The sequence below is a fragment of the Chaetura pelagica genome, unplaced genomic scaffold, assembly GCF_000747805.2.
Source record: "Chaetura pelagica isolate M959 unplaced genomic scaffold, ChaPel_1.0 scaffold317, whole genome shotgun sequence".
NCBI classification, from domain to species: Eukaryota; Metazoa; Chordata; class Aves; order Apodiformes; family Apodidae; genus Chaetura; species Chaetura pelagica.
The window spans coordinates 562,800-590,738 of NW_009953864.1; the positions used below are offsets into that span (position 1 = coordinate 562,800).

Sequence of the window (27,939 nt, forward strand, 5' to 3'; positions counted from 1 at the left end):
TGAAATGGGAATAGTTAGATAATGGGATGTTTTTCTTTTTAATTAATCAAGTTATTATTTCTGTCAAAATGTAATACAGGCTTTGGCTTTGTCTTGGTTTTTAAGCTCTTTGCATGTAAATAAATACACCACATCTGGGGAAGGCTGTAGTAGCTATGAGTCAGTGCAGGAGCTAGACAGAGACACAGAAAAGAAAAAAAACAGTCATGGGAATTCAGGATATCCACCTCTTGATTACAGAAGCAACTGAAGCATAATGGGGAAGGATGATGAACAGAAGGACTGAATTTGATAGCTCCTTCACACAGAGCAAAGAAATACATTGTCTGTGCAAGATGTGCCCCTAGTGTGTCTCTATAACTTTGTATAAAGGCCTCATATTCTTTGTTTGCCTGGAAATGAGTGAGGCAGACAGCTGACAGCTCAGGGACTCTTAGGTTGTCGACATTGCTGTCTTGGTGAGCAGGAGTTTCTGGTGAGCTTGGAGAGGAGCTAAGAGACTGCTAGTTTCTGCAGGTTCTGGAGGGTCAAGGTGATGTGCATTTGGCCATGCTGGAGGGGAGAAATCACCTCAATGAAAGATCAGGGAGAATGTTTTTTCTGTTTCTACCAATGTCTAAGACTGTATGTTTTGAAAGCTTGCACTCAGTATATATGAATGCAGAGAATTGAAGAAATCTGAATACATTATGTTAGTTCAGACTGTTTTATTTACTTGTTTAAAAGGATTCAGGAATATTTAAGCTTGCTTGCTTTTTTTGTTGTTGTTGTTTGTTTGTTTTTCAAAGTAGTACAAGGAAATGTGGTGTGCTGAGAACACTTGCTGTTTTGTTGTTGTTGTTTGTTTTTCAAAGTAGTGCAAGGAAATGTGGTGTGCTGAGAACACTTGCTCAGCATCTTCCAATTGTAATTTGTGCAGTTACTGTTTTAGGGCTTGATACAACTCTCTTTCTCTATCTTCCAGGGGCTGGGGGGAGAAGCCCACTAGTCCACCATGCCCTCACTGTCCATTTCCAGTGCACTTTTCAGATCCATGATTCTGTGTCCTGCCGTTTAGGTATTTCAGGTGGAGCTATTGCTTTTGATAAGGGGCCAGTCTACTCACGGTACACTTTAGGCACAGTCTCTGGCCCTGCAAGTACAGGGCACGGGCACTGTTTTGGGAAAACCACCCTCTATACTTTTGCCTTCTGATTTCTGTCAACCAAAGGGAAGTAAAAAAGTTTCCATTACTTCAAAGGGAGAACCAATGGAAGACTTTTTTCCAATTGATTCTCTCCATACCCCAATTCCCAGATGACAAAAGAGGCTTTTCCCATGAACTGGAGGAAGACTGTTCGGGGATCTGACGAACAAGACAACACAAAACTTGCAAGCCATTGTGAAGGGCACACTCCTGGTGTGTAGTGTTGGGCAAACTGGGGAGTCTCAAGGAGAATGGAGAGAGCATGAATTAGTGCGCTAGGGAGGTCATTGTAGCGTTTCCAGGCTGGATGGTTTTTTGTCAGGCTGTCTGCAGTGGTGAAGGGAAGAGTATTGAATTAATTGGGGCAGCTTGTACACAGGAGAGCAAAACTAATTAGGACTGTGTGGAGATGCAAGTATAGATGGGAAATCACATGTGTTTAGGGAGCAGGATCAATTAGGAACCTGCATAGGAGAGGCTCAGAGATTGCCGTAAGATGATTTGATTAGGAAAAATCTGGTGCTTTGGGGAAACGCTATTTTTTTAGATGATAGGGAGGCAGAACAGGATGAAATAGGTAGAGCAAAGAAAGAATTGAAATCTGTCCTTAAGTCCTCTCACCTTCCTCCGTATAAAATTAATCTTCCTTTCCAAGAATCTCATCCTTTTTCCATCTTTAATGCAAAAACAATTGGAAACAGCATAAGAGAAAGAAAGTGCGTTGCTTTCTTCCCAAAGCAGAGGGCCAGTGCCCTCCCTTCTGTTTCCATACATTGGCATTAAATACTTAGGGCTGGTGTGCTATTTTCCATTCTTCTTTTGTATAGACTTTAGTAGTGTGGAGAGAAGAGCTACATATGAAGTATCTCAGAAGAAGGTTGTCTTCCCCTACCAAAGGAGACTATGAGAAGAGTCTTACCCTGTTCCTAAGGTTGCTAATTCACCCATTTCCAAATCAAAACTGCTATGCAAATTATAAAGCAATTTGCTCAGGGAGGCTTGATGTTAGCAAGTATAAACTCTATTTGTATGTACTTGTTGGTACATAGCTGTTTCTTTATATATCAGTATTTTAAGCTTTATGGCACATTATGTAATCCAGTAAATTTTGTTCTAATTGTCTTTCTATAAATGTGTTTGCAAGGCCCTCTGGCCCTGTTTGAGGAGCACAATTACTATAATAAGCTGAGTTTTTAAATTTTGCAATGTAAAATAACTTGTGAGCAACTACGTAAAGAGAAGATTGAGGCATTAATGTTCTCTCAAAATGACAGAAAAGGAAACAGTCATGTAAAATGAGAAGCAAGCAACACCAGGTGTTTTATGTTATGCTTTGATAATATATTTCTCTCACGTTAAGAGCCCTAACTACTGGGCTCTTCAAGTTCTAGGAGAGAGATTTTATTGGCAAAACCTCTACATTTTTCAATGCCTAATTTCTATGTACCTGTGCACATTTGAAAAATGCTTTCTCACAAATACAAAACCAACTAAAGAAGGGGAAAAAAAAAAAAGAAGAAAGAAAAATTGTCAGCCCTTTGTCAAGTTTTAGTAGGTCATGGGTCTCCCAGCTCAGATAGGCATATGTTGTTTGGCTGCTTGGTCTCTCAGCCCCTTCTTGTGGGGAGCCTCATGACTTCCATTTGTTCCCCTCTTGTGTTACATTTCCTGAACTCATTCACAGCTGTCATTGGTCTCGGCTCTGAACTGAAGAAAAGAGAAAAAAAATACCAATAAGTGGTTTTATCAGTCTGTTAATTGTGAGAGCATTTCAGGAGGGGAGGTGGTGACCCTTGCTGTTGCCTTGCAGGAATGTCAGCTCTGCCGGAGAGGAGGCCCGCAGAAGGATGAGGGAGTGTGATGGCCTGACGGACGCATTGCTGTACGTGATCCAGTCTGCTCTGGGGAGCAGTGAAATTGATAGTAAGGTTTGTCATCTTTGTCTTTTCAGGAGCAAGAAATCCAGGCATTCAGGGTACATCAGGACTCTGAAGTCACGGGTTTGTTTGTTTTTTAAAGAATTGTGAGGGGTGCCTTGGCAAAGCATAATTTAGCCTCTTTTTTTTCTTTCTCTTCTGTTGAGCTGTGGTTTAGTGTGCTAAGCATTGAGTTTGTGTCTGCCTGTGTAGTGTGCACTGGTAAGTGTGTCATCCCCTCACTTGAGTTATTAAAGGAAAATATACAGTGTTGGCATAAGAGGAGCAGATATGTCAGACAGTGTGTAAACTTTCTTACAGGACTCTGCCAGGTTTATATTTAGATTGATTTTCAATACCTAGTATGAGACAGAATCAGTAACAGTATGGTAGGCTTACAAGATAAACAAACAAAAAAACAGTGGTCAATTAATAGGCTGGTTTGCAGTACTGCCAACATTATTTCTTCTTGAAAGAGGATCAATGAATGCTTTCAATAACAACTGTCTTAAGATGTATTTTTATGTCAGCTTTACTTCTCTGAAGTAGTAAGATATAAATAAACAGGCTTCTCCAAAAGTGAAAGGCACTGTCTAACTAAAAAGAAACCAAGCATTTCCAAACTGAAGATATGTAATACATTGAAGTATTCCAGAGATAAAGACCAGTTTCAAACACCTGTTGCTTTCAGGTGATAAGTTGCTTCATGGTGATGAATCAATTATTGCTGCTGTAGGGCAACCTTGTTCCATTTTCAAATATATGAAATTTGCCAGTAAATTCAGGGGAGGGAGAGGGGAATTATGAAAGGTTTGTAGCATATGATGCTGGGCTACCAGCACTTTTATTTTTTTTTTTTAAGGAAAAAAAACATACACAACCAAAACAAAAAAACTCACAACACTTTAGTCTACGATCAGTTTTCCATTAATAAAAGTTTAACAGAGTGATGGTGGGATCCTGTGCTTGCAGCTGGATTCAGAGCAGATCTGCAGCCAGTCACCTCCTGTAGCACAGCCCTGAAATGGTAGGGCATTTTCAGCTTTATTAGACTCAGCTAAACCTGGGGACTGCTTCAAAGCTCCCTGATTCAGCTTGCCTCACAGAAAGGAGAAGTTAGAGGATTTTCACTGGAGCAGAGAGGGAGGTGGATGGACCATGAGGAAGTCAGTTTATGCCAGGTCTCACAGCTCAGCTGCTGCTTTTTCAACAGTTTCTTTGTAGGTGACCCAACTGATTTCAAGATTGTTTAACTGTTAAAAAAGGCTAAATAAAGAGCACAATAAGCTCCCTGTTTTGCCTCTTATTGTTAATACAGACTGTTCTGTTTATACTCTCATTTGTGGCTGGTATGACTTGAAAAAACTGCAGGCTAACTCATATACAGAGGAAAAATTGCATAGAGAAAAAATATTCCCCCTGCCTTTGTAGTTTTAACCTCCTGTCTAACAGGTTTTTAGCTGCATGACATAGAGTAGTTTTAGAGCTAAATGCGAAACACCATAGTGTAGCCTCTTACCTGGCATATTTATCCCAAAGCAGAATATAATTTCAATGAAAATAAATACTTTTAAATAACTGTCTCTAACTTTTTAATCTAGTTTCAAAAATGGTACTATTATAACAAAAAATTGAACTTTAAATTTATTAAGTGTTGTTCTCCAAATGCCACAGTTGACTTATTAGGTAATTTTGTAGTGCTGTTAAAGACTAACAACTTATAAAATGGGTCCCTGCTCTTGCAGGCTGTGAGAGAGAATGAGACACTTCCAGGTGCATGGGAAGCTGAAAGACGTTCCTCATGTTGGTGAAGTTAAGAGTGCATAAATTTTAGCTGCATTGCAAGCATCTTAACAGCAGTGTTTCTTATAAATGTGTAATAATAAAAAGCTAATTCAAGTGAAAGAGTTAAAAAATTAGTGACTTGGACATGGTTACCGCATGAAGTTAGTGTTCATATTTTTAATGTGATCTAGTAAAATATAAAGACTACTAAAGTTATATTTAATCCTCTCATGATGAAACTGAAAAATACCTGTAGGAATGAGGAATACAAGGACCCTTCAAAGCTTCAAGAAGGAGCGAAGTGTGTCCAGTGCATGATTAGAACCAACTTTCATGGCTTTTAGAGTTCACCTTAGTGAAGAAGGTGTCTGTTGCACTTAAGCCTTGGACATTTCCTTATATTTCCAGTTTGAGGTAACATTGTCCTTGCAGTGGACTGAGTGGGTTTATTTTTCCCATAATGAGAATTTTAAATATGAAAACCATTATCGTAAAAAATGGAGTTAAAATATAGAACCCTAATCAACAAACACAAAGCTTCAGCATGCTGTGGCTGTGCAGAGGTAAATATTAGCAGGAGTGAATAAAATTCACATATAGAAATGTTGAAGGAAGGTAAAAGATGCAGCAAACCTAAAATAATATTGTCACTATGAAGTCTGCAGAACTTTTGGGTATGAAAGGAGCATTAAAAACACTTTCTACACATGTATATATTTCCACATGTATTTATGTATTTGCCTGGAGATTTCAAATTAGTACAAGTCTAATGTGAGAGTGTAATGTCTAGATGAGTCTGAGTTCAGTATCATCTCTGGAACTTAATGTCATCACAAAAGCCATGTGCCAAATGCATACCTGGCATAAGCTCATACAGTATATGAAAGTAAATCAATCCCCATCTGTTTGCCTCACTGGTGAATGCAGCAGAATAGAAGAGCCAGGAGCCTCACAGTTAGTCCATTCTGGGTTAATGGAGCAGCAGAGCTGAGATGTAGTGACTATCACTTATTATCTCCGTGGAGCATTAGGAGCAGTTGAAATAAATATAGATAGATAGATACATAGTGGCTTTTTAAACCATACTTTCTATGCCTCCAGAAATTTAAGCTCATATCCTCCTTATTAGGGATAGTCAAAGCAGATTGAACAAATTCAATGATTAGACTTAACCCAAGTCTAAACAGAACTTCTTAGATAAAAAATGTTGAATTTTCTTCCACTGCCTCTCACTCTATTTCTGGATTCCTGCCAGCATCTTCCACAGAAGTCACAACCTATTAGGGAGACAAGTGGAGGAAAGGGAAAGGCTGCCCACAAGGTATCTGCAGCCTGGCTAGAAGCAGCAAAGGCAACAAGATTCTGAGATTTTCTAGTCTTGCTTTTGGGACTCAGGAAACATCATCTTTTCATGCTACAGGTATTAGTGAAATGGAACTCGGATCCATTTTTCTGGCAATTTATATAGAATTTATGCCAATAAGGGGTTATTTCTGGTTTTAGGAAAAAACAAAACAACCACCAACCAAACGCCCTTGTGCAAAGATCAAGGACATTTCTTCTGCTTTGTATACAGAGTAAGCAATGGAAGGATTTTAACATTTTTCTTGGGTTTTTTTCTGTATTTTTTTATTTTCCTTTTTTGTCACACTCTTTAGACCGTTGAAAACTGTGTGTGCATTTTGAGGAACCTCTCATACAGGCTAGCTGCAGAAACATCTCAGGGACAGCAGATGGGAACGGATGAACTTGATGGATTACTCTGTGGTGATGCCAATGGAAAAGATGCAGAGAGTTCAGGGTGCTGGGGGAAGAAGAAGAAGAAAAAGAAATCACAAGATCAGGTAATGAAGCTTACTTGCAGCTGTGTTTCTAGTAATTGAAGTACTCATAATTTAAAATATAATTAATGCATCATATTAGAAATAAAGTGCATGATGCATAATATACAAAACCATTGCCTTCGTTAATTAGCTGAGAGCCTAAAGCAACATATGGCTTCAGAGTAACACAAGGAAATATGTTTGCTTGAAAAAGTTGCACATGACATGATGGCAACCGGAAACTGTAGTCATGAATGCATTGTGAATGCCATCAATGCTGTAAACAGCTCAGTCTATTAATGGATGCAATTCATGGCATAACATTCAGATGTAATCTTCATATAATTTACACTGTACTTCGCCCAGTCACATTTGTGTAGAGGAGCTTTCATGCAGACAGACATCAGGCTTGTATTTCTGTACTTCACTTTACAGTTGATCTTGTACTTTCCCTCTACCTGTTGAGATAAAACTCTGTAGGACTAAAGCAAGCAAGATGAGTGAATTTTAAAAAACATTAATGTGTTGTTATATCTAAAGTTGTTACTAAGCAAAGATTGGAAAGTACAGTCTTGATAGTTTCCTCAAGTTATTTGAAGGGCTGCAGGTTTTTATTTTAGTTGGATTGACTTTCAAAGTGTATTTATCTCGTTTTCCCATTAACAACTTAAAATAAGAGGAATGCTGACAATTATATTACAGAGACATTATTGTAGCAGTACACATGCTAAATAGCAATGAGAATGGCTGCAGATTTTTAACTTTTCCAAAGTACCTGTGTTGGTAGCAGGTAGTTCTCCATATCTATGTAGATTTAGTTTTTCATAGCTACTTATTTCTGTTTCAGGCTGCTCAAAGGAAATTACTTGTTCCACTTTGGAAAATTTTGTCAGTGCTGTAGGTAACAGCTGGTAACAGCTGCCAACAAGAAACAAGGATTAGAACAAAAAGCATTTAGGGAAAATAACTAGTATGGTCCAATTTCAGCAAAAAAAAGCCAGGGAGCTGTCATTAATACTTACTTTATTTCTTTTTATGTAGCCCATTATATACATATGTGGAACTATTTCATTTATTTTCCTTTCTCCACAAAGAAGAAACAGGCTGACTCCTTGGCTTCATGCTCCTTTTGAGTTCCCCATCTCTGATTGTTCTTGTCAGCCCAGAATCTAGCCCAAAATGTGATTTTTGACTGGAAGTGACACTTCTGAAATGAGCCTGACCTTCCTTTCACTTCTGTCAGGAGCCTTAAGGTATAACAGCAACATTTCAAGTTATGTATCATTGAGAAATTGACTGGCACACCTCTTTAGCGTGCTGGCTAAATGGGCTCTAAATTATTCTGTCCAGATGAAATAGCAGATTTAAGGCAATAATATTTCAAAAAGAATAAATAATAAAGCTATCAAGTAAGCCTTTTCTCCTGGTGAGACCCCTATTTTACGAAGTATATTTCAATACTCTACCAACCCATACCAAATTAATAAGGACAGTAACAGAGAAATTGCAGTGGCTTTTAAATGTTGTTTTTTTTAAGTGTTGCTTAGCAAGATATCAACTATATTGAGCAACTCCTTACAGAGCTGTTTAGCGCCCATTTCTACATTCTTGCTTGCCTACACAGAAACGTATATACACTGGGAATCTCTTCATATCATGTATGACCAAGTTGTTTTCAAAGTCAAAACTATAGAGTTATTTAATACAACTTGTATTTGTTAACTTGTGGAATATAGTGCAAAGCCCATTAGCTTCAGCTTCCGGTGGAGAGGAGAGGGATGAGGAGAAGATGTAATGAGATGCCAAGGATTGTTTTCCCTAGATTGAATTCCATCCTGTTTTATTTGGGAGTGATCTGATTTTAAGCAAAGACAAAATGTATCATTCAAATGAAATTATTTTTCTCTGCAAAGTATAATGTTATAAAAAAAACCCATTGAATAAAGGCATTGATAATTCTTCTAAGAATGTAATGTGTAATCAGGAGTATAATTTAGATTTATTCATCTTTCAGATGAATTCTTTCAGAATTCAAAGAATTGGAATATTTTGAAAGCATTCCAAACACCTTTCCCAAAATTGTAAACATTGTTGCATCAAACTGGGGACATTATAATTATTTATGCAACAAACTGCATTCCAGAAATTGCCCAGTTTTGTTGGGGCTACATGTTGCTGGACAACAGCACCTTCATTTATATTCACCACCTTTCTTTAGGCCTGGATGTCTAAACTGAGCTTTGACTAAATTGAAATACTACATCATAGAATAGAATCATCATGAAGGTTGGAAAAGACCTTCAAGATCCTCAAGTGCAACTATCCACCCTACAGCCCCTAACCATTAGACCATCTCCCAAAACACCATGTCTGCCCCTTTTTTGAACCCCTCCAGGGACGTTGCCTCTACCACCTCCCTGGGCAGCCTGTTCCAATGCCTCACCACTCTTTCTGTGAATAATTTTTTCCTAATATCAAATCTGAACCTCCCCTCTCACTCTTGTCCTGTCACTAGGGAGAAGAGGCCAAGACCACCCTCACCACAACCTCCTCTCAGGTAGTTTGTAGAGAGCAATGAGGTCTCCCCTCAGCCTCCTTCAGGCTGAACAGCCTCAGATCACTCAGCTTCTTCTCATAGGGCCAGTTCTCAAGACCCCTAACCAGCCTCACTGCCCTTCTCTGCACCCTCTCCAGCACCTCAATGTCCTTATACTGTGGCAGCCAAAACTGCACACAGTGCTCACATTTGCACTCCTGTCTCCTTTGTATCAGCTGCATGGAATCCCATCACTCCTGAAAGCAAGCTCTATGATTTTTATGAGTTTTTGTTGCTTAACATTAAATATCTGCTCTTGACAGCATTGACCAATGCATCTATTGGACAGTGGTTTCCAAAAGAAATTGTTGGATTGACATATCTAGGGGCAGGGCATAGACTTCCACAGCTACTGGATATGCAGGATGAGGATCCATTGTCCTCTGGTTGGGGGGTGGCTGTTTGTTTAAAAGTCTTTGAAATTTGTTTTGTTATCACAGAAAAAAAACCAACACCTGTTGTAATGTGACACACCTTAATAACAAGCCCCACCAACTTGAGGCTGTTAGAGAAAAAAAAAAACACAGAGAATGCACTGTTCTTACTGAGTTGAAGCTTTTTATGGTATCCAGTACAGTTATGCTATAAAAATGGATTTGTTTTCATTAAAATGAGAAAAAAAGCTGATAGATGATCTGTTCTGTGGCACGGGAGAGCATTTAGATGAGTGATCTTTTTCTACTCTCACAGTTTCTTAGTAATATGGAAACTTTGGAAACTATTAGAGTATTCTTAATCTCCAAAGTCTGTTGTTCTTAAAGATCTTTATGTTCAGCTTCTTTTTTTATTCTTGACTTTCCTCTTTTCTTTGCACCAGTTCTCAGGAAATGAGAGATTTGTATCTCACCCACATAGCAAACAGTTTGTCAACTTCAACCATAATATATGTGGGTAATTTCAGCTGAAGGAAGGAAGCCTGGAAGGAATATTTGTTTATGACTTTTTTATTCCAATTTAGCATAAGCTAGGAAGAGTAAATGCATACAGTCATCCTCTTTTTCAGAGGCTCCTACTACATCCACAGCCTATTTCAGATAGACCCTATTCTTCTTTCCTGACCATTTACCACAATAAAGTAACTGTGCCAGTAATTAACTGGGTAGTCATTTAGCACACTTCCTTGGTTCATTAATATTGAGCAATGTGAACTACAAAACAACTTCTGTTGTGCCGTAGCCACCATTTGTGAAAATGTATTGTACTATCATCTTGGGGAAAAATCTTTTTATCACTCAGGCAATTGGTGTTTATACTTAAGAAATAAAATTTATAAAAGGGGTGAAGATGAGGAAAGCCTCCTTTGCAACAGCTTCTTTTCTGACCCGCATCCGTCCTGCACCCCCTGGAACAGTTGGGCTGTAGGGCTGCAGGCACTGGTCTCAGCTACACAGAAGATGCCAGAAGTCATTAAGCTCTTTAGTGAAGGGCTAGGTGAGATCACACATGCAGGAGCTGAGAGGGGCTGAAACACTGGGACAAGGGAGAGCCTGACAGGTCATGGTTGTTTGTGCCCTCTACCTGCCAGAAAGTGGCTACAGCAACATCTGAAGAACAGTGTAGGACATTGTCCACTGTCACTGAATTTACTACACCTTCACTGCACATGCAGGTGAAGTACCAAAGGCTTCCATCGCCCTTACAAGGGCCCTGAGGCATCATGGTGTCTTGAGAAAATATCTTCCCCCACACTGTGTGATGAATTAATACAATCATGTGCTATAAGAGAATTGCAAGAAAGGCAAGGGAATGCAGCAATTTGTCTCACTTCTTTTCTTTTTAATGTTTTCTCATTATTGGGCAGAATGGCAAAACCACATTAAATATTAAATTATCTGCAAGCATAATTTCTAATGCTGTATAAGTACCAGTACAGCATGAACATATACACAGCTCTGTATCAGTTGGTTTTCAGTCATTTTCACCATTCTTTGGGACTGTAAATGCATGAGTTTAAAAAAAGTTACATCCTCACATGTGTAGAAAAAATGTACTGGGTCGATCTGATACATTTGATACATTACATGTATTTTGTCCATGAAATAATATAAGAAGTACTTTGTGCAAAAACTGTGCAGTGGCATGATATGTCCATAATCTGAGCAATTTGGAATGAAATGGATGAAGACCTGAATTTGTGCCCTCAGACATCACAAGTCATTCATTAGTGGGCTTACTAAGGTATAAGGCCCAAATCTCTCACTTCTTTCTTTTCTTTTTAATGTTTTCTCATTATTGGGCAGAATGGCAAAACCACATTAAATATTAAATTATCTGCAAGCATAATTTCTAATGCTGTATAAGTACCAGTACAGCATGAACATATACACAGCTCTGTATCAGTTGGTTTTCAGTCATTTTCACCATTCTTTGGGACTGTAAATGCATGAGTTTAAAAAAAGTTACATCCTCACATGTGTAGAAAAAATGTACTGGGTGGCAGAATGGCAAAACCACATTAAATATTAAATTATCTGCAAGCATAATTTCTAATGCTGTATAAGTACCAGTACAGCATGAACATATACACAGCTCTGTATCAGTTGGTTTTCAGTCATTTTCACCATTCTTTGGGACTGTAAATGCATGAGTTTAAAAAAAGTTACATCCTCACATGTGTAGAAAAAATGTACTGGGTCGATCTGATACATTTGATACATTACATGTATTTTGTCCATGAAATAATATAAGAAGTACTTTGTGCAAAAACTGTGCAGTGGCATGATATGTCCATAATCTGAGCAATTTGGAATGAAATGGATGAAGACCTGAATTTGTGCCCTCAGACATCACAAGTCATTCATTAGTGGGCTTACTAAGGTATAAGGCCCAAATCTGGTGAGATGCCAGACTGGAGCTTTAAGACATGTTTCTCATTTGTTTTCCAAAAAATTCCAACACCAGAAATTACTCAATTCTGAGAGTTAAAATAAGAAGTGGGGGATTTTATATGTTTTTTTATGGGCTGACAAGAATTCGTTTCTGGTAAGCATGGTGATTTATATGGAGAAAAAAAGGAGAACTGAGTCATATACAGTGAAATCAACCTATTGGTTGAAAGGCAGAAATGTAATAAGAAAATTCAAAGGCACAGCCCTGTAACGGTGTCATTGGAAGGGACTGTTTTTCCAGAAGGCAATTTTCCTATACTTGCTTAACCACCACTGAGTATTGTTGTGCTTGTTCTTTTAAACTATGATACCTTTTGTCCTGTGCAGAAAGTTTCATATCTGAGCAGCTTTCTGGTTTGGAGTAACGGCTCATTTGTATTAAATGGTCCTGCTAGCTTTCCATTTTTATGGTTTTTTTCTGGTTTAATTTGGGAAAAATAGTGTTCCAGATTCTCGATGGTAGGAATCTAACAAAACTTTGCTAAAATTAAGCTATGTTAGTTGTTATTAGATTACTTGATTGCTTGTCCCTTAAGTTATATGAAGATTTTTAAAGTTAGCTTAAATTAAATTATGACTGATACTTCCTGAAAACAAGAGAATCCAGGTCTTTTCCTGGATGCAGGTATTGTGCAAGTATTACTGTGTTGTTTGACTCATAACTAATTAAATCAGCTAGGAAAATTGACTGTTTCAAATCTAAACGAGTTATTTTGGGCTGTGATATCTTTGTATGTTTAGTGTTACAATACACATTTTTTTTATCTCCATAATCACATTAAGCTCTAATGCATGGCATGAAAAGGTTTACTTTGGATCATATAATCCAATCTGTAAATCAGAGGGGTTAGAAAAGAGATTGTATTAAAAAGATAGGGCTTTTTTTTACTACTGGTATTAAGGCTATGAATTTTATAGATCTCTTCATCTGTTCAAAGCAAGTAAAATATATATTACAAATATAGATAAAAATCACCTTTAAAATATAATTAGAAGTGTATTCCACATCTTTTTTTTTTAAAAAAAAAAGAAAAAGGTCCTGGAATTACCTTCTTCACGCTCAGGGGTGAGTATTGTGCATTCCGCTGGAGAGGTGGATCACTGTTCTCCTGCAATTAAGTTTCTCTTTCTGGTAGGACTTTTGAGCAATAACCTGCCAGTTGTCCAGGGTTTAATATTACCTATTTTGGATATCAGCCTAGGAAACTAAGGTTGTTTTAATGGTAGAACTCTGTGATGAGAGGAAGGGTCTTTTTCATGAGAGATGGTTCTACCAACTACATGGGAGTCTCAGACCATACGTCTGGCTGGCTTGATGGCTGAAAGCCTCTGACACTTGCATGGTGAGAAGCCAGAAGCTGAGCAGTTGGGTGAGACTTGTCACACCTGGTGCCTTTCAGAGGATGGAGGGCTCAGGGCCTTGAATAATTTAGTTTTCCACATAAGCATTTCATGCTGGGTTTTTTCCCCCTCTCATGAGGAGAAAGAGAATGTGGAGAACTGTGCAGGAGGTAAAAAAGGAGAATATCTTCATGTGCAAGTTTTAGATTTGGCCTCTTAAGATATGTTCATGTTCACTATGCTCACCCAAAAAAACCCAACACAGCAATAAGTGTTTTTGTTATGTCAGCTAGCTAAAGCACTGTGATTTTTGCCAATGCTATAGCTCCTCCATGAGCAGTGCTGAGTAGGAAATTTGATTTCTCTACGAAAAATCACACAATATGTTAAAATCAAGAACAGCTGCTAACAGGCTGATGCCCTCACACACGTGCATGTAGATATTATACCTTCAGCTGAGGCATTTCACATGTATCTCCTGGTTCCTTGCTGACCACCTGATTTGTGCTTTCCAACAGTGGGATGGCGTAGGACCTCTCCCAGACTGTGCAGAACCGCCCAAAGGAATCCAGATGCTGTGGCACCCTTCAATAGTCAAACCCTACCTCACACTTCTTTCTGAGTGCTCAAATCCAGACACACTGGAGGGGGCAGCAGGGGCACTGCAGAACTTGGCCGCTGGGAGTTGGAAGGTAAGAATATTAACCTGATATGTATTTTTTTTTCAGTTCAGAAAAAAAACACTGCAGATAGCAGCAAATTGTGATATAAATGCATCTGAATGCTCCTGGTAGCTGGATAACCCTCTGTTCTCACAGAACTATCTGCAGTCAAATTTGAGATAGCATTTCAGGTCCCCTGAATGAATCCAGATAGTCGTATCGTAGCTAAAGTCTACATACAGCAGTGAAAATCACATTGGTCGAGTTAAGTTTGAAAAATTTCCACTGAAAACCCATATCCAAATGAGGAGAAGCAGAATCTTTATGAATCCATGGTCAGAGAGCCATGAGAAATTAGGCCAAAATCTTACTGGTGTCAATCATAGAATAAAAGAATGGGTTGGGTTGGTTCCAACCCCCTCAAATGAATCCATATTGTTTTGTCACTGCAGAAACTGTTGACATTCTGTCTCTTTAAGAGAAATCAGGCAAGAGCATAGCAAGATATGAATTGTGACACCAACCCAAGAAATCTAACCATCTACTTTTTTTAAAAGTATAATGTGATAAAAATGCATCAAAATGATTAAATGTGTGTAATAAGCAAATATGTATAGTGCTCATCGTACTTTTCAGTTATCATCAAAAGATCCATTTTTCTCTCTCATACTGTTTTCAGTGAACTAAGAAATAAAAAAATAATTTATTACACTTTGAAAAGTTTTCTAAATTTAGAACAAATTAGAGATAACGGTTGAGGCTGGATTACTTTTTAGGGCAATGCCTTCATCCCTTTCCTGATGGTAGATTGGTTTGATTGGGTGAAAATACCAGCTATCTAATCCTATTGTTTACAGATAATGCACTGACTTGAGGTTAACTCTCCCTGGGGATTTTTCACAGTTACTGTGAAAACACTCTTGTGTTCATAGGAAAATGCAGTTATCAAAGATAGGTGTCAGAATGTATCCTGTTTGGTTTTAAGCAATTGGGCATTTGTATGTGACATGTAAGTATCACTTTAATTAGGCATTCATTTTGAAACTATAAATCCGACTCTAGTAAATTGTTGTGGGGATTTTTTTCATCAAGTTTTATTGAAATTTATGTTGAAATATTCAGAAGATCTTCAGAGGCATGTTTTTTTTTTTTTTTTTTTTTTTTTTTCCATTTTAAACATCATTAGGCAAGATCTGCTTAGGCTGTAGTTGCCTCTGCAGAAGTAACAGGCTGCAATATTTCAGACTCCTGAACACAGCTCATTACTGTATCCTGTGGATGGACCCAAAAAAACTTTTGGCTTTTTGACCTTATCTTTTGTTTGTTTTTGTTTGTTTGTTTCCCCTCAGGTTTGTTTGGGTTTCTGGGTTTTTGTGGGGTTTTTGGTATAACCATTGATGTATCCATTGTTGAGCACTGGATTTCACCAAACTGCTGAAAGTGCCTTTGACTATTGCATTCAGTGACATATGAAATTAGTAACAAAGCATCTGTCCAGTGGTTTTTGTCCTACAAAGTGCTATGTATACACTGTGCCTGAAAATCATTATATTTTTATTATTCTCACATTGTAGACCACATCAGATTCTGTAATCCTGGCACAGAAACATGATACATGTGTTTTATCAATCTGGGAATGGGTGTAGCCCTGGCAAAAATGAGAAAAAAAAATGCATGCATGTTTGCCAGGACTAATGGGAGTGTTAAAATCCAAGTGGTTCCCCTTCTCCCATTTCTAAGAAATCTATATACCTGTCATCCTTTAATTGACAGAAGTGTTCAGGGAGAGGAAGGAAGGTTCCACAGAGCTCCTTGGCAAATGCCAGGTCAGAAAAACTGATTTAAAGTTTAATGCTATCTGTGCTGATCCCATGGGAAGAGCTCAGTTGTTCCTGTGTTGCTCTATTTTTATAAGGATTTACCAATTCCGTTACAAGTGATGTGCAGACACAGAATGAATATCCTTAATTTCACATGTCATACTAGCCTTTTTTGTAAGGGGAGTAATCCTCTTTGAGAATTACTTAAGCATTGATGTTTCCACCTTTTGACCTCTCTTTTCCACTGCTGCAGTCTTCTAGATATAAAATGACTGAAGTAAAAGATAGAAAACTCTTAAAAGAAGAGGTTATTCCTTGGGGAGATTTTCAGGTTTTTAGTTCTTCAAGAAAATGTATAAAGAATGGGAAGAGATTTTCTTTTCTTTTTTTACTTGAAATCTTTAAAGAAGAACTTCATGATGAACAGAAAGAGTAAAAAAGAGCAAACTGCATTAAAATTAAATTGCTATTAATATTAAAAGCAATAGCAGTTGTGGGTTGGTTGTTGGGGTTTTTTTTCAATTAGCATTATTTTAATGTCAGAAGAATCCCAGAATTAAGAGGTGGACAGCACACCAGGCAAGCTCACACACTTCCAAACATATGGTGTCTTCTGGAAAAAAATACAGAGCACTTCATGCACTTGAATAATTATTTTCTAGCTGTTTCTGCCTTTTAGTTCCTTTGATATAAAGCTGTGTAATCCTCAGTGACCAAGATGTAAGACTTCTAACACAGGCAGTGCTTAACCAATGCCATTATGAAGGAAAAGTGAGCAGAAAAAAAGAAGTCTGACTGGGGTTTTTTAAATAAAAAATTGTATAGGGGATTTAGGTAAACATCTGCCACTAGAATTAGCAGGTGATAATGTGTCGAAATTTCCCTAGACTGCTTTTAAAACCTTCAAACTCAAAGCAGCAGTGCCTAGCATTAAGGATTAACAGCTGAGAGAGGCTGAAAGTTTGCTTTATTTCAGAGAATATAGTTTCTCATTGATACATACACATTAAATCAACACATGCACATAATGAATCTTAAAGACATTTTTGGCATGGCTTCACTGGCAGGAATTCCTTCTAAAGCCAAATACTATCAAAAAAGAAAAAAGTGTGACATTAATATTTTCATATTATTTTCCTATGTGAAGATAAAACAGTTTGGACCAAGCTTTGCCATAGACTACCTGTCTGCAAATTAAATTTGTTTTTTACAATGGCTAAAAAAATACTTCATCTCTGCAATTATTATTAGAGCCAAGACAATCTATAATGAATCAAAAGTTGAGCATGTTGGTGACAAATACAGTAACAGATCCCAATGAAAGTTTACAGATAAAACAGGATTAGGTATAAGAAAGGATATTTTCAATGCACAAATTTAATCTGGTGTAGATGACGCCTGTGTCTCTTGACTTTGATGTATATTTGGGTTCTGAAGAGGAGATTGACAGCTTATATACAAAGCAGAGCTGATTTTGGAAGACGCTGTTTCAGGTGAATACAGAACTTCATTCATCTTGCTCTTCTGCACCAAGATATTGTTACGCAGGGGGGACACTGGTATTGAAATCTGAAGGAAGCAAACCCGTTCCTTTCATGGAAACACTCGTGCATATCCTCACAGATCTCTATTTTTTTTTCCCCATATACTTAATTGATGCATCTATGGGTAATATGAATGGATCTTCTGCAATAATATATTTGAGGATGTCCAAATACGTGTGCGGGGGGATTCTAACAGAGTGCAGTTTTCCACACCACTTCCAGGATATGTTTAAAGGGTGACTACTGCTTTGTTCAGTGGTCTGTGACAGTCACTGCATGTCTACCTTCTGGTGGGGTCGATGGCCACTGGCTGTTGGTATTCCAAGTGCACAGGTTGTCAGCAGTCTCCATGCACGTGTCTGCCTCTTTCTACAGGATTCAGCTGCTGCTTCGGGCTGAGTGTGGTTCTGTTTGAGGGGAGTTGTTGCTTCCCAAAGCATTTTCTCCTATCATATCATAACCAGAGTAATTTCTCTGTTCCTGAACTTCGTACAGGCAGAAAGAGCAATGCATAAAACTGATGTCCTTTGGGTTGGGTTTTGCTTTCTTTCATTGCCACTCTGAGATATATTTTTTCTAAAAGTAGACTTATTTCTAAGTATTCCTAGTATGAACTTGTGTTTTATAGCTTCTTAGTAATATGCTGAGCGAACAGGGCTTGAGACGTGCCTTTGGAAGCAGTGGATATTCTCTGCTTCCTATTAGGTACCTGCTTTCATTGGGGTCTCTGCTAGTTTTCTTTACCACTTTTTTTGGGTTTTGCTAAGTTTGTAAAAAAATGCACAAATAAAAATTGGGAGTTTCTTGACTCACTCAGCTGTATTCTGAAGACACTTGACTGCTTATTAAGAAATTTCTCACATGATAACACTTCAAATGTGAAGTCCTTTCTGCAACCTCTTATAATTATTTATTTTAATACCTTGCATTAAAAAAAAATGAGGTATAAAATTACAAGACCCATCCTGTAAAAAGAAATCTCAACAGATCTTTTTATATGTAGCTGGGCATCAATATTTTTTCTTAGATCGGGGGAATAAAAGTGGCAAGTTCTTTTCACCTTGGTAAATACATTTAATACATTAAATCTACTGAGCATGTAAAAACATATGAAAAATGTTCTAGACTTAAGAATGTCAAGGATACAAGGTTATACCCCTTTGGGACAAAAATTCTCTCACAGGAAGAATGGAGATACTGGAATATATCTAGGTATTGCTATGTCTCTCTATATGCATCTGACAGCTAAATTCAGGCTGATATCAGTTTATCTGCTGGAGACATTTCTGCAATACCTGTTGCTGTTAACTCATAGAATCACAGAAGGACTGAGGTCAGAAGGGACCATTGGAGATCATCTGGTCCAAACCCCTGCTCAAGCAGGATCACTTAAAGCCAGTTGCCCCGGGCTATGTCTGGACTTTTTTTTAATGTCGCCAAGGATGGAGACCACAAAATTTAAGGGCAACCTGTGCCAGTGCTCTGTCACCCTCACAGTGAAAAAGCATTTTGTGATGTTCTACAAACCTCCTGTGTTCCAGCTTGTTCCCATTGCTTCTGGTCCTACAATATTGTATTTTCCATTACATGCAGTTAAAAACACATTATCACCACAAGCAGAATTTCCTCAGTTTTATCAAACCCTTATATTTTATGTATTACCCTTAATAATTTCTTATTCATATGATCCTGTTTTGTTTTAAAATTCTATCGTAACTTATATAGGTAATAAATAACTTTTAAAACCAAGAAACAAGATGAACTGCATTTCTGTTGGCAACATAGTAGCTTATGTCAGAACAGGTAGCACACCTGCTCTGGTCCTTCATTAGTCCATTCTCTCTGCCCAGTCTTCTGTCCCAGTTACTTTTCAGGCTTTACAAACTTTCTTCATCTGCTTTAATGTCAGGATGGCCAGCTTCATTTTCCTGAATGTTTGTCAGTTCCTCAGGCTCCATAACACCAGGAACAAGAGCGGCTCTGTTTACGTCTTGCAATCACTTGAGGCCACAGCATTCCTTTCTGCCTCCTTTCCTTTACTTCCATTTTTGATCGTACTCAGCAGGGAATGGTAAGGCTCTTTGGTAAGACAACTGAATGTTCCTGCCTTTGATCTCCATATGAATGGGGTTTTTGGGTCACTGGTCTGATCACTTGAGATAGCTAGATGCAATCTAGGTCTTTGTTCCTTAGGCAAGAAACTACATTTATTTTCTTTATGCCATCCTACAGAAATCTGATTCTTATGGGAGCAAGAGCATTAAAAAAATTATTAGATAAGGAAACTGAAAACATGAGAGGGACTGATTCAGTCACAAGGTCAGTGCAGCTACTTCAAAGAGTAGTACTAGGAGAGTTTCAAGCTCCTTACCATCCAGACACTTGTAGATAATGAATTATTGTCTAAAGCAGCAGACATCTAGGTTATCAATCTTCCTCTTATCAGACAAGGACATATTGTGGGTTCCTTGGCAGCCTTTTCTGATTACTCTAGTTACTTATATATTAACACTTTGGGGTCTCATCAAGGAGATGAATCCAATCCAGTCCAAGAGAAAGTTTCTTGGATTACAGTGAAAAGGCTTACATTATTTTTTTTCCAAAATATTAGTATTACGAATCCTTGTCTGACAGGATGGAGAAAACCCCTTATGACACATGACATAATCAACAGAGGCAAACTTTTAAAATCGGAAATACTTTATTCTGTCAGAAATCTTACCTAGGTGGAATTCCTCTCCAATGATGAAGCAGCATCAATTAATACAGGGACATGTATTGGCTCTGTAGGCAGGAAGGCAAGAAGCTTACTCTCTGTCAGGTGGTATGACTTGTCAGGGATGCCAGTAGAATTATGTGAGTAAAGTAAAATGTAAAAATATTCTCTTCTTTTCCAGATGCATGTATTACATTGGTTATGATCAGACAAAGATGAATATTGGCCTTCGCTTACTCCTTTGATTATTCAATATGTAGTTCTCTTCCCTGGACTATTGTTCTGCTTCTGTTAGCAGACAGCCCCTTTCTAAGCCTCTGTCAGCAAATTCTGAATCTTTTTAATCTTCCTGGTTCAGTTGGTAATTTAGGTTGCTTTGTCATGGTTGCTGTCCTGAGTTGGCTTTTTTTTTTTCCCCCCCTGAAGTTTATGTCTCTGCAGTTCCCTTTCATATTCAGTAGCTGAATAGTCATTGAGTCACAGTGTTGAACTGTACCAATACAATTCAAATTTTAGTCAAAAGTGAAGTATGTGATGGTGAAATTCTGGAGGAGATACTCCAAGAATACTGGTGTCTATGCAGGAAAGTGAATCCATTCAAAATATTAAGTGCCTATAGTTGTTGGTATTCCTTGGGGGATTTTTTTTTGGGAGGGAGGTTTGATGTTTATTTTCCATTTTGTGCTGGAAATTTCTTCATTTTTAATTTGGTCTCCTGTGGTGGCGCTTCATAGATTAAAACCATATGGAACACAAAAAGGAATTAGCTGCCTAAACATTCTTCATTTTTTTTCTGGAAAAAATAAGTAAATTTTATCTAGATTAATTACATTCTTGTTGGGTTTCAGCCTAATGTAATCCCTAGAGGCATTCAGACTCCTTTATAATAATAACTGTGACAAACTAAAAAAAATAATATTCCAGTTTACTGTATTTTTTCTCTGTAATTACTATGACAAAAAGGGAGCTACTAATGAAAGTGGACACAGAGATGTATTAGGTACCTTCAAAGTGATGTACAGTAGTTATGCCCCCCAAATTCAATTATCTCGAAAGAGTATTCATGCACAGATTGTGGCTCCTGTGCTTCTCTCTGATAATTTAGCCACAATCTGATGCAACAATGGTAATTTTATTTTCATTTTTGGCTTCTTGTTCCCTCTAAAGTGTTTGTTGTTCCTGTAGGAGCCCTTTCTCTTTGCAAACTGAGCAGTTATTTGATCATTGACACTGCCACTGGTTTGTGGAGTAACAGGATGATTAAGTATATTAGCAGAGTGCCTCATTTACCTACTCATTGGCAACAAACCCTTTGTCTCTGTTCTTTTTTTATGGTTTTTCATCTATTCTCTTTTATACTTCACTGATCTCATATTAGCAATTGACCTGCAATGTGGAAATGCGGGCGCGTTTCATGATGGCTTTGGGCAAACAGAAAGATCATCAATATATGCAAGAGTGAATCAATGTTTCCACTCTCCGAGAGAATAAAACAGGCGTTTTGAGGCATCTCAATTTGAGCGTTCCTGAAATCCACACAGCGCAGCATAATTGCTTGCAGAGACTTGTCCTAATTGGCAGCTTAAGGAAACGGACACAGACAGTTCTTAACACTTTCCACATGGAAAGTTCTCTGGAGACTGCTGAAACAATTAATAGTCATTTCTCTTTCTGCCTAAGGTGCATGACTTGAAAATGCAGATGAAATGCTGGCAAATCACACATTGAGGAGTCTGTGAACTTTTCCCAGGGCGGATGGCGTTTTCTGGAAGGAGAGAGCTGGGGGGTGGAGGAATGCACAGGGGAGATGAGAAATTTCATACATCCATCTTACATCCTTTTCGTCTCTTTCTCCCATTGTTTTATGCTTGTGTGTGCATATGTGCATCTGTAAAACATAATATCTGGATTTTTCCCCTGTGAAAACTTTGGACTGGTATTTTTTACTGTTGTGATCAAATTAATTGCTTCATTACAGATGCTGAAGACCTGCATGTTATTTATTCAGTAAGGAGGATTATATTTTTGCTTCTTTTCATATTGACTTATTTCAGTGTTTCTCCTACAATGTCTTCTGTTCTCCCTAGGGTTAAAAAAAATCAATTTCTTAATTTGTTTCTTTTAGACTTTTGTTTTGGAATGGATGATGAAAATACTACAATTCAAGAAGTCTGTTCTAAACCTGGCTTTCATAAAACAAATGCTTGTATTTTCCCTTGGTAGCCAATGAAAAAAAATCAAGGGAAAACAGTTTACAGAGGTTTGAATAGGGAGGTTTTAATAACATAGTGAATAATCTAAAGAATCATTCAAATAAGGTGTGGGTTTTTAAAATAAAAAAACAACTAACATCCCCACTGATTCCCCATATAATCTGTATTGGAGGTGCTACTTCTGTGATGTGCTTTTGTAATGAATGACAGCAACTTTCAATATACTGCCTGCTAGCTTGAACTCCCTCCTCAACCAGACAGGCTCACTCCTTTCTCAAAATAGTCTTACTGCCACCATGAACCCTCACTCCAGTAGTCACCTTGTAATCACAGCAGACCCAGCGGAGGCCACCCCTGGTACAGGTGGGCCTGGGAATCCAGCTATGGGATTTTTAATGTGTGTTTAACTGGCAGGTAAATACATGTTTATTAAAACAGGAAGCTGAAATAGATTAATTTGGTTCTTTCATAGCAGCCTTTATATTTAATAACCCATTAAAATCAAGGTGCAGGAAATATATTATTTTTCAGGAGAAGCTTTCAGTTAAACACACGGATCCTTAGGGTGTATTTTCATTTTTTGTCTAATGATCACCCTATACACTGGTTCTAGAGTGCAGACTGGAGGAGAGCACATAGAGTAAGATCCATCAAGAATCCTGCTACCGCCTCTCTCACCTGAGAGCTGTTTGCTTTGCTGCAGAAAACAATGGCACGTTTACGTTTTAGACATATAACATTACTGTGCTCAGTGATACTGAGAACCCCGTGTCCCATTTACCTGACTAGGAAGCTTATTGTAGCCATTGTAACTTTTGTCTATGGTAAAGGCCACACAGCTAGCTTTTTTATGCATGTTTACTACAGAGGAATAACAGTAATATTCTTTAAATGCTGGATTTTTTTTCCTTTTTTCCCAGTTTCTCCTGAACTACATCACTTGGAATGAATTTGCACTCCAAATATTGCAACATCGCAGCCCTTGTCAGCCTCTGTCTCTACTGTTTTTATCATAAAATATATTCTGGCTTTTGCTATTCAGGGCACCTATCTGTAGTATAAACAGATGCTTTTGAAGTGAGCCCTTCAGCTGTGGTGAGCAGAGTTCATATGCAGAGGTTAAGCACAGTCTGCTGACAGTGAGCGTGCTTACCTTTTTCTAATGTTTTATGTCATGGCAGTTTTTTTACTATTGCTGTTTATGGAGGAAGCCTATTGTGATGCAGCTGTTCTTTAAGATATGATATAACTGTTCTTTAAGGGAGGTTTTTCAAAAGAGAAGGTTTATCATATTTTGAAAATACCAAGGTTTAGGATCCTAGTTTCTGAAATATTTGAAATATTTCAAATGCTAAGGCTTCCAGAACCTTACAGTGATGATGGCAGGATAAACATCCATGCCAGAACACTGAAAGGACAGAGTAGTTCTGCTTTACTTTCTTTCAACTATTACTGCAAGGAGCATGATCATGAACTTCATGAAAATTCCAGAGAAGAGTTGTTTTGAAGTGGGCTGTGCTGAGAAGACCTGGACATCCTACAGATGTCCGAATGTCTCAAATTTGACAATATCCATAGGTTTTAAAGCCAAAAGGTCACAGTTTTGGTCTTGTTTACGTTTTTCAAACTTCTGGAGCTAACAGTGGAATGAAAAAGAGGGTACTAGAGTTCATCTTTCATCCCTCAGGTGCTAGGAGAATCACATTGTGCAGCATTGGATGGACCTCCCAATCACAGCATAAATCCCATTCATGGAGAGAGGTTCACTGGAGTGATATCCTTTACAGCTCTTAAAGGACTTTCTTAGGAGCAAACTACTCTATTCATAATTTCTACTGTCAACAAAAAGGATGTTCGCGTGAGAACATGCTGCTTCACTTTGAGATAAAAGACAAGGACATGCCAGTGGTGATGGTGACATGACCAGCTGCTGAGAGGGAGATGCCTGCAGGCTTCTCCGATATGATCAACCACTGGGTTTCTCCTGCAGCCATGTGGTACGTGCAGCACGGCACTGCACAGCCCTGTGCCTCCCTCAAGTCAGCTGTTGTGTGAATCTGTAACTCCTTGATGTACAATAGTCTTCTGGTTAGGACCACTAGAGGTGCCAAAACCAGACATACAGTTGTCCTCGTTTTCCTTCTGAAGAAGTTGACAATCACAAGAGAAATTTTAACAGCATTTTTGTGGTTTTAGACTAAATGTTCTTATGATAATAGCAGACAAATTGTCTGACCTCTTGAACACGTTTTGTAGTATGTATTTTGTAATATAAATGTTGTTGTTTTACAAGTGAACAAGCATCATTAAGTGTTGCATAGGAAACGCTGATGCAAAGCAAGTGGTCTGCTGACTTGGGCTGTAAAAGTGTAACCAGGTGTGCTAGGAGTAAAGTCAATTAATCATTTAATATTTATACCACCATAGAAAATCAGTGCAGATTTCCAAATCAAGTGGTTGCCTAGCATCATAAATGAAATTATTTCCCCTCTTCTGAGTTTGCATCCACATGCATCTGTTACTCCTTACTCTATATCTGTTATAAGTTCAGGTGCCTTGCTTTCTGTAGTGGATTTCTCACTTTCTTCTTCACCCTCTCCCTTGTGCCTTCGCAGTGGTCAGTGTATATCCGCGCTGCTGTCCGCAAAGAGAAAGGATTGCCCATCCTGGTGGAACTGCTTCGAATAGACAACGACCGGGTGGTATGTGCAGTTGCTACAGCTTTACGAAACATGGCCTTAGATGTCAGAAATAAGGAGCTAATAGGTATGTTCTTTCCAAACAATCTATATGGTCTGTGCGTTTCGGGTTGTTGTTGGGTTTTTTTCCAGTTTGCAGCAGAATGAGCACAATGAAAATAATTAGTCTGACATTCCTAGCACAATTTTCATATTTTTTCTCTAATGTGTCATATTTAGATTTTATGTGACAGCTTAGTGCTGTAGTGCAGGGAATTGTTAAATTAATTAAATATCATGCAGTGTTTCATGATCTGTCATACTGTAATCTCCAGAAGAAAAGCAATGGCTTTGTTTTGTTTTAGCACTTCATTCCTAGGCTGGCAGTAGCACTTGCATCTTCCAGATCAAGAATCTAAGCAGAGCAGCCTCTCCTGATCTTCAGATTATCTATTGCAAGTAATTTTGGGATCATGAAGTGACAGGAATTCACTAGGCAGATTTATAGCTTCAGCAAGCAAACTGGGTGATGCTTGATTCACAATATGTAAGTTAAAGATGAGGACAACAATTTAATGAAAAACATTAATGTGCCTGAATTCTAGTGGCATGGTAAGCAAACATCTTAGTATTTGGGTATTTTTTATTTTGTTAGGTTTTTTATGGATTTTTTTAGCCAAAATTCATGCAAACACTGTGGATCATTGAACTTCTATTTTCATGTTCTGTTTTTGAAAAATAATCACTTCTTTGATTTTGAACTATTTCAACAGTCATGACAAAATTATTTCTACTTCCTCTGTAAATTAAGAGCTTTTTTAAATTCATTTTTGCTAACTTGTTATCATTACAGCATACTTTTCCTCCTCTGCTTCTAATTGCAAAATTTCTCAAATAGATTATTCTGTCATAACGTTCTATTATGTGTATCCAGTGCTATCTCAGAGTTAGTGCATCATTACAGCAGTGCTCTGCACGTTGTTGAAACAAGGCAGTTACTCCTCTCACATACTGTACAAACTAGAGAGACTTCATGACAAAATGTTGTAAAGCAAATAGAGGTAGAGGTTAGTGAGCAGTGTAAACCTGCTGTGATTACCCAGGGATTGAACACCAGACCAGTGCTATACCTGCAAGACCAGCCTGCTTGTTCAGCTTTTGCTCATGTTATAGTTGATATAATTGCGTGGAATTAGATTTGTTCTATGTATTGTGTTCAGATTTCAGGAAACAGGATACTACATATGTGTTCTTAGTGGGTTTTTTGTTGTTCCCTAGGAATTTTCAAGTAGAAATCACTGCTGAAGCAAATACATTAGACCATCAAATCTGGATTAATAACCGACCTTTTCATTCATCTCATAATCTCACCTCCACATTCACTTTACAGCTTGTCATAGTCTCTATTATCTAACATCTTATTCTTTTATTTGTGGAACTTTCCCTACAGGGTTCACAAACTGCATTCATACTGAGTTATCTTCTATAATCTCTTAACCCTACTTATTGATGTAACAAAAAAATCTTTATAGTTGAATTTAGAGAGTATAAATATGGTTTATGGTGGCATGAATTAGACCATATGTGGTTACCCGTTCTGTGCTCTGGTTATTATTGAGAGTTTTATTTCCTTCCCAAAACTGCAAATTTAATTAAGGAAAGTAATGCTGTACATGTGAAATTGAGCTGTCTTAATATGACATGCCATTTAAAATACTGGGTAGTATATGGATAATAAGCTTGCACAACCTCAGCATTTTAATATTTTATGAAATTACTGACAAACATGAAATGTAAACAAATATGTATTTTTTAAAAGTGGGAAAAGTATGGTGAAAGTAGGTACCTAATTTATTTCCATCACCAAGTTGTAATGGCTGTACAATGCTGCTCAGATTTCAGTTATCATGGGGTGATTCTGAGGAATTGTAACCCATAACTGCAATACGAATTTGCTGCACTTTAAAAATAGTCCAAACATGCCAATATGACCGGGAAGTTATGACTGTAATGCCTGAATCATTTCAGCTGTGATCTTTATATGTTCATTTTGTTGCCTTTCATCATTGAACTTCAAAGAAACAGTAATAATGGTCATTATTTCTCTTGTTCCTGAATATTTTTATCAAATAGAACATATAATAGAGCAGATTTTCAGAAATGCTGGACACCTAGAGTGGTCAAGGGTTTCAACTCATGTTGTAGATGGTTCATTTTCATTAATATTACAGTTTCACACATTCTACGATACTTAGCTGTTGTTATGGAAAGGAGGACTCAAAAGGGGCTTCTTCAAGTTAGTCCCTCAAGTGTCTTTCTGCCTAAGCAGAATCAACATCCTGTTTATCTTTTCTCATTGCAGTTTTTGTTAGTGCATCATGTTGTGCTGACAGGTTCTACTTCATGAACTGGAATTTCCCCCTTAAGATAAACTTTTTTAAAAGGTGAATTTTCCAACTGTATATATAGCAAAATTTATAATGTAGAATTGAGTTGACTGGGGGTTTTTAGTGCATCTAGAAAGCTTTCTTTTCACTAGTGCCGTGGTTCCATTGCTAAGTGACAAATTTTTATCAAAATGTGCCAGAGAATGAAATATTTCTTTCTGCTGCTGCCAAGCAGCCCATAGATCAATGTTAAGGCATCTGGCAAATATATCAGAAAGCTTTCTAAAATCCAGACTCACCTGTAAAGAGCTACAAAACAAGCAAAAAGACTCTTTTTTTTTAAATGGCCATAAGTTTCTTTCCTGACTTCACTGAATTGACCAG

At 37.8% G+C, this 27,939-nt stretch overlaps 1 protein-coding gene across 1 annotated transcript in view; it reads left to right on the top strand.

The window, feature by feature from the left end:
* The window catches only part of CTNND2 (catenin (cadherin-associated protein), delta 2), a 306,974-nt gene that overhangs the window by 211,082 nt on the left and 67,953 nt on the right, over window positions 1-27,939 (top strand). Inside the window, exons 8-11 of the mRNA XM_010001353.1 lie at window positions 2,997-3,114; window positions 6,546-6,731; window positions 14,054-14,227; window positions 25,106-25,256. Of these exons, the coding sequence (XP_009999655.1) occupies window positions 2,997-3,114; window positions 6,546-6,731; window positions 14,054-14,227; window positions 25,106-25,256 (629 nt within the window). The remainder of the gene's footprint in view (window positions 1-2,996; window positions 3,115-6,545; window positions 6,732-14,053; window positions 14,228-25,105; window positions 25,257-27,939) is intronic.